At 35.1% G+C, this 7,776-nt stretch overlaps 1 protein-coding gene across 2 annotated transcripts in view; it reads left to right on the forward strand.

The window, feature by feature from the left end:
* The window catches only part of LIN28B (lin-28 homolog B), a 124,763-nt gene extending 117,573 nt beyond the window's left edge, over positions 1-7,190 (forward strand). For both annotated transcript variants that reach the window (XM_073893492.1, XM_025860403.2), the window contains exon 4: positions 6,405-7,190. In XM_073893492.1, coding sequence (XP_073749593.1) covers positions 6,405-6,774 — 370 coding nt within the window. In that variant the 3' untranslated portion in view covers positions 6,775-7,190. The remainder of the gene's footprint in view (positions 1-6,404) is intronic.
* Positions 7,191-7,776: the final 586 nt, after the last annotated feature.

Genomic DNA, 7,776 nt, shown 5'->3' on the forward strand with positions numbered 1-7,776 from the left:
CATATAGTGTTTTTGAAACATAAGTAATATTATACTATATTTATGTGTTATCCTGTGGTTTTTTGTTTTGTTTTTTTTTTTTGCTAAATTTGTCTTGGAGATCTTTCCATTTGAATACATACAGATCTACCTCATTTAAAAAAATATTCTTTTACTTCATTTCTTTTAATATCTGCAGTGTTTCTCAATATATGTGGGCTCTAATTTCCTTTCCATTTTCACATGTTTGTAGCTCAGTGGTAAAGAGCTTCAACTCTAGTTTTGATTATAAGCATTTATTATTACAAGCATTTTTTATTTTGATTTTAAGCATTTTGATTAATGCTTTTTTTGATTATACTGGTTTTGATTATAAGCATTTATTGTTATTGTTAGTATTACTATTATCATTTAATTTTTCTATTTTTTACCAATACGGACAACACTATATTAGAATACATTTCTAATATAGTAAAATATTTCTATAGGCAAATTTTTAGAGTTGGCGTTATTGGGTGAGAGGGTATGTACATTAATATTTTGAAATAACGCTGTCAAATTGCCCTCCAAAAGAGGCTGTCTCAGTTTACATTCACTCCAACCAGTAGAATCTCATTGTAGTATTTATTTCAAGGCCTAAATAAATCATTCACATCATAATACGACTTCATGGGCTAACTAAAATGTCAGGGTTCTTTATTTTGGCTGGAATTTTATTGAGTTGGTTTGATAGCTCTGAATATAACATGTCATCCTGAAGTTCTGACTTACAGTCTTTAAACATATATGATTAAGGAAAATGGAAAAGTTATTTACTAATTTTTTAGACAAAAATTTTCAACCTATGAAGTACAAGAGGAGTAGAAATAAAACTGGGCATTGGCATTGAAAACTCTGGACTAAATTAGTTCCAACCTTCATTGTATAAATGGGATCATTCAATGAGAGACACTCATATCCCCCTATCATAGTGATAGAGCAGTAAGCCAAATCTCGGGAAATAATCTATTTCAAATCTATGTTTGTGTGTGTGTGTGTGTGTGTGTGTTGCTGTTTTAAATTCAGGACTCAATTTTTTAGACTTACATGTAATAAAATTTACATCATTTTCATATAATGAAAATGCAAAGAAAATTTATTTTCAATTAAAATTTCCTTCTTTGTAAACTCAAGTTTTAGTTTTTTCATCAACACAAAGGAGATGTTGTAGTACCTACTTTATAGGGCTTGGGGGAGGATTAAATTTTCTGCACAGTGTCTGGAACATCATAAGCTTTTTATGAATTAAACCTCTTATTATTTCTATTATTATTTTAAATCTGTTAACAGCATGTTCAGCCCTACTCTGTATAGCTCATTTTATTTTTCACAGGAATTAAGGTAATTTAGGGAGATACTGGCTTCTGTATTTCAAAAGATACAAATATTTTTTTTGGGGTGTTAAATATGTATTTGTTCCATAAGAAACATTTTTAAAATCATAAATCACTACTAGCCAGTATTTTTAAAAACTCAATGTTTTTACCAGTGTACTTAAGAAAAATATATAAAAATTAACCTTACTAAAATATTTTGCTGAATTCGCTTACAGTCTTAAGAGTCGATTTAAGAAGAATGAAATACAGGAAACAGATCCATATAAAGAATAGGTTGCTTTGATAGAGATCTGACAATGTGTGCACTATAGAAAGGCTTTTCCAACTCTGTGATTCATCCAAGTTTTCTAACTCTCCTCTTGGTATGTTGGGGCAGATCCTGTGAAGTGAATAAACTATACCCAGGTGTAAATTTAGAATGTGTGGGCACTATCAAAACAAAATGGGGCCTTCTGGAAGAATCTATGACCCTCAGGAGGTACAGGGTGGGAGATTGCTCTCATCAAAAGCTACTCTGGATCTGTTCCTTTTCTTTCACTCTCTTGGGGTTCTTTGACAGCATTTCTGCCATCCACCTCCCTTCCATGCCCACACTGGCTGACACTCCCAGGTGTTGGATTGATTGGCAGACGATTGGATTAGATAACCAGCGTCAGTCATATTAAAATCGAAAACTATACTGGGGCTCCTGGGTGACTCAGTCAGTTAAGCATCTGACTCTTGGTTTTGGCTCAGGTGATGATCTCAGGGTTATGAGATTGAGCCCCCCTTGCAGGGAGACTGCTTGAGGATTCTCTCTCCCTCTTCCTCTGCCCCTCTCCCTACTCACACTCTCTTTCTAAAATAAATAAATCTTTAAAAATAAAATAAAAAGCTATAGACTTGAATGTCAGTATCATTTCTGGATTTTAGTTGGACTGTATCAGGATTAATAAACAATCTCTTCAAAGAGTCAGTTATCCTTTCTCCAAATTGGTTTCTGGAATTCTTTCCAATCTTTGACTTTTCTGTTCTCCCATTTGGAAACTTGATTGTTTTTCACATCTTTCTTTTCCATGGATTTTTATGTCTTCTTTTCTGTTTTCACCCCTTCTTCCTGCCCATATAGCTTGCACTTCTTTTTCCTATTTTCTAGGTACTACATACTTTGATACTTGATACTACTTGACTCACTGTTGTCTCAGTATTTGCTCTTGAGAAGCTTACAGATCTCTGTACACTTATCCTTAATGCGCCTTCAACCTCCCCAGAATGTAGATTTAATTTTCCATATAAATTCTTACAAAGTTAACACTTTCAAATGCTTAGAAGTGCTTAACTTCTATTTTTTCCATTACACTTTTAGATAGGCAAAGCTGGCTTTCCATGAAGTATCACCCCTCTCCCCAACTTATTATCACTTTTGGGATCTAGGTGGAACATACAATTGATTAATTCATTCATCTAAATCATTGAGGTATCATTAAAAAATTAACGTCCATATTCTAATCTAGTGGTTTTCAACTGAGCTCAGTTCTAACCATTGTTACTACTATCATTTGAAAATATAATTTAGTTATTCTGCGACTTGGACTTCAAAATGAGAATTTTTCGAAGGGTCTTAGCAGATCTAAAATCTGATTTCAGAATGAGAATTTTCCTTTTTGTTTTGGAATCCTCAGAACTTTGTATATGTTTGATTAATTTAACTAATGTCATTGTTTGGGCTTAGTTTATTAAGACCCCCTAATTACTTATTTCATTACATAATTACATAGTTCTAAAGCCCTAAATTTAGGATTTGCTTTTATTTATTTTGCCATTTTAGGTGCTTCTATCCTACTATATCTATCATTGGCATTCTCGTTTCATTTAAAAATGTTCATCTTATTTTTTTTTAAATGTTCATCTTATTTTGATAATCTTTTAAAAAATTGGTTCCAGTTTAATTCTTATTTTCCATCTTCAAAAGCATCTTAATTAATTATCTGTAGAATGTGCTAATTCATTAGATTTAAAGTATAATCTTACAAAGAACTTGATAAAGTTCTGAGACTAATCTGAACATTTTTTTTTTACTTTAATAGGTAAGAAAATATCCTTTGTGCCATTGGTTCATCATTTTATAAAATACTTATGAACGATTTTACTTTTTATGGTTGGCTATAGGAATGTATAATGAAGTATGATTATAGTTTTTTTTCATGTGTAGTCTTTTGCCTGTGAGTCTGGGTCCTTATATTTCTTAAGCATGTAAGTATACAAGGGCACACATGCCATTTTTATGCTCACATCAAATGTAAAATTCATTCAAACTAACAAAAGCTAGCTGATTGGAAGAGGTGTGGACACTGAACAAAGGAGACAAGTACCACATAGAGCTTGTACGGAGTGTGTGGTGTGGTATCATTTGTGGGCTGAAAGGTAGCTGAGCATTTCCATTTTGGTGTCAGTCCCTGGGGAAGGACAGGGTTTCATAATGGGGTGTGATCTGCACTCTTAGTAAGCGTGATTGACACTGAATGATTAAATAGAAGAGGAGAATAAATACCACTCCTCCCCTTTTAAGACTAAGCACATATCCACTGAATGCAAATCTTTTCAGTGTGGAAGACAGTCTGGCCTAATGATAGCACATATCTGAAAAGCTAGGAGAGTGAATTAAAGGAGTAGATCAAAATGCAAGGAAACAAAATATTATACAGTATCCTTAAAAATAACGTTTAAAACCAAATGTAATGGTAAGTACACGTACAGAATATGATGGAAGATCCCATTTGTAAAAGTGGAATCCTGACATGAGGCCCTTGGTAAATGAGTGGGCAAAATGGATCCCTGAATTGGATAACACAGCGCATACCACAGTGACGGATGAAATTGATGTGTCCGCAGGAGAGCTTGTTCTATTACTGTAGGCTTTAACCTATTTTCTCCTCTTTGACAATGAGCTCCTGAGTGGATGTTATCCTCAAGGAAGTGAATTTAATTCAAAAGGAGATATTTTATAGATGTGCAAATTTAATTTAAGAATTCACTTAATCCATTGTAGAAGAGAACTATGGGAAAACATTATCATAAGTAATACGGTTATTTTTTTCAAAGATGCCATTTTTGAGTGTGTTATTTGGGGGACCCGAATTTCAATCATTCGTTGGTAATTTGTATTCTTTAATTTTGCATTATCTCTTAGAACACATGGCTGAAACAGTATTGAATCTGGATTGTAATATTATTTCATTAATTTATTATATTAAAGTATGTAATTGCACGATAATCAGAAAAAGTGGTTTCTTCGTTCTTCCCTTAAATTTTTGAAAATACGATACATTCCTTTTCCCTGGGATAAATACTTGTTAATTATTGCAAAGAATAAAAGCCCATTTTGTGAATCCATTTAATTCTAAAATCTATGAGGTAATATTGGTAACTGTAGAAATAGGCCATAGTTACCCTAGTTTCTGCCAGGAAAAACAAAACTAAACAAAACACAACAACAAAACACTCTTCATACCTTGACCCAGAAAATAGAATACTAATTATCCTACATACACTGCTCAGTAAGTTAGTAGTAGCTTAGTCGTTTGTCTTTGAAATATATGGTAGTATAAGTTGTTAAGCTTGCTGTTCTCTCTCCCTCTTTCACACACACACACACAAATGTAATTAATTATAATTATTTTTTGTCATTATAGTCTTAAGTTGATGCTCACTGTTACCACTTATTTGCTATCTTTTTAAAAAATGTTATGACCTATTATCTGAGTTTCATATTAAGAATTATGGAGTCATAAATGTATTTTTAAAAATAGAAAGCTCTTAAAACATTTCATTTGGAGACAAAACAAGCAAATTCTATACTCAACAAGTAGATTAAAAACCTGTGTAAGTATATACAATATTATTTTCTCCACTTGTTTTGAATGTAAAATTTTCAAAGAAAATCTGACTGAAATTGAGCAAATATATCTCCTAAATAATTTACTTGTTCAGCTTTTAGAAACTAAGTCAGATTTTCAGACATCTCATACAAAGCCAGCCCTCAGTGTGTATTCAAATATTAAAGGTAGATTTATGTTTATTTCAATTTAGAAGAATTTACCCGAAAGGAAAACTAATTTCTTACAGAGGGAAAAGAAAGTAAATTCTTCCCACCATTGAACTTGATGCTGCCTTTATTAACCCAATCGAAGTATTTAGAAACTTTCTTTTATAGTTTATTCTGATTCAGATACTTACTGTATTGCTCTAAAATTACTTGGTAATTTGCCAGATATCACTCACCGTAGACATTTGACTTCTTATATATCAAATTTCACTTCATTACTTAATTTGTAGAAAGGAAAAAAATTTTTCCAGTTCAGCTGGTTTCCACAGTCAACATAATTAACACGCAAAGAGATGTTAAAGAAATGAAATTTTATTTGGTCTATAATTTTCTCAATTGCGGAGTGCATTGCCAGTGCCTACTATGTGTCAACAGCTTTATTTTTTAACTTTTTTTTAAAGCTAGCTGGTTGTTTTTTGTTGGACACCGGCTGCCCTCTAGTGGACTACACTGTTCTCTTAAAAGAACCTGTCAAGTCTGAAAAAAATCATTTCTATATGGAAGTGATTAGTGTTTCGTGTTTTAGTACTCTTGTTTTTCATTTACTGTTGTGTTTAGCACAACTAGCATTATCACTTTGTTAGAGTATTTTGGTGAAGATGGGCTTAGAAGCAACTTTGATTAAAAATAGCATTACAGGGGCCCCTGGGTGGCTCAGTCGGTTCAGCGTCTGCCTTCCGCTCAGCTCATGATCCCTGGGTCCTGGAATCGAGTCCCGCATCGCGCTCTCTCCTCTGTGGGGAGCCTGCTTCTCCCTCTGCCTGCCGCTCCCCCTGCTTGTGCTCGCTCTCTCTCTCTTGACAAATAAATGAATAAAATCTTTAAAAAAATAGCATTACATACTTAAGAAGACACATTAAAATAGGCTGATCTCATTGGCAGTTTGTATATATATTTTTTATTTAGAACGCATTTTATGACACATGCTCCCCGCTCCTGAGACGTTTCCATTATTCTTGTTGCAGATGCTACAATTGTGGTGGACTTGATCATCATGCTAAGGAATGTAGTCTACCTCCTCAGCCAAAGAAGTGCCATTACTGTCAGAGCATCGCGCACATGGTGGCAAACTGCCCACACAAGACTGTGGCGCAGCCGCCCGCCAGTTCTCAGGGAAGACAGGAAGCGGAAGCCCCGCCATGCACTTCGGCTTTTCCTCGAGAGCTGGGCGGAGGGCATGGCTGCACGTCACCGCCGTTTCCTCAGGAGGCGAGGTTCGAGATCTCAGAATGGCCAGGCAGGTCATCTCAAGAAGCTTCCTCGGCGAAGTCCTCCGCGGCGCCGGAAGAACCAAGCAAAAAGGGGCCTTCTGTTCAAAAAAGGAAAAAGACATAACGCTTCTTCCTAATGTATCGTTTTCTTTCCCCGGTTGGGAAGTCTACCTCATGCAAGTACAGGGGAGCAGTATTTCACAGCAGCAGCTGACTGGGGATTTTTAACTACTGTTGAGGAACTGTGAATTTTTTTTAAACAGACAAATCACTCTAAGCAAATTACATTTGAGCAGGGTGTCATGTTTTATGTTATTCAGAGAATGAAATACTATGTGTATCTGTATGTGCACGTGTGAGAGGGAGAGAGCCTGAGTCTGTGTGTGTGTCGGCGGAGTCGATATAGGAATGTAGACACATCTCTAACGCGGATTTGTCTTTCTGTGTGTGTGTCTATAGATGCAAGCACACACCCTCCCTCACGGAATTGGACGTCCCCAAGAATTGAAAACCCATAGAACGCAATTTAGATGGTTTCAAAGATAACCCCTGGAGTCTTTTTTTTTCTTGAAATACCACTCCCTTTATATTACATAAAAATAAAAACGTGACTGTTACCTTTTGTGTGAACCAAAGGCTACTTCAGATCTCAGAGCTGCCAATTATATGGTACTAAAGGTTTTAAGTCATCAGTTCTCCCAAGTTTGGGATTGCCTCTTTTTCTTGATATCTGTAGAGTGTTTCCCCCTTATCCCAACCCCCTTTGAAGGCAGTACCTTAACTCCACATGCCTCTGACTGCTATAAGCTTTTTTGAATCTGGGATACATAACTCCAGAAGAGACAATGAATGTGTAATTTCTGTGCCGATATTTCCATGTTTTTAATTCATAAGTTTTGATTGTAAATTAGATGCCTATTCAGAAAAGTGAAGGGGGAGGGCAATGTATAAATGTAGTGACTTGATTGTTTTCAGTGGTATTTTGATACCAGCTCATTATAATCTTTTACATGTTGTGAAGCTTTGAAGGGATTGTGGCGACCGCAGCTTCCCTTGACGAAGTCAGTCCAAACCATCCCTTCGAGCAGGGGCCCTCCGTGTTTGCTACTGAAGACTTTGGAGGAAA

Source organism: Callorhinus ursinus, unplaced genomic scaffold (assembly GCF_003265705.2).
Source record: "Callorhinus ursinus isolate GAN/ISIS: 27379988/994484 unplaced genomic scaffold, GSC_fseal_2.0 scaffold6, whole genome shotgun sequence".
Lineage (NCBI taxonomy): Eukaryota > Metazoa > Chordata > Mammalia > Carnivora > Otariidae > Callorhinus > Callorhinus ursinus.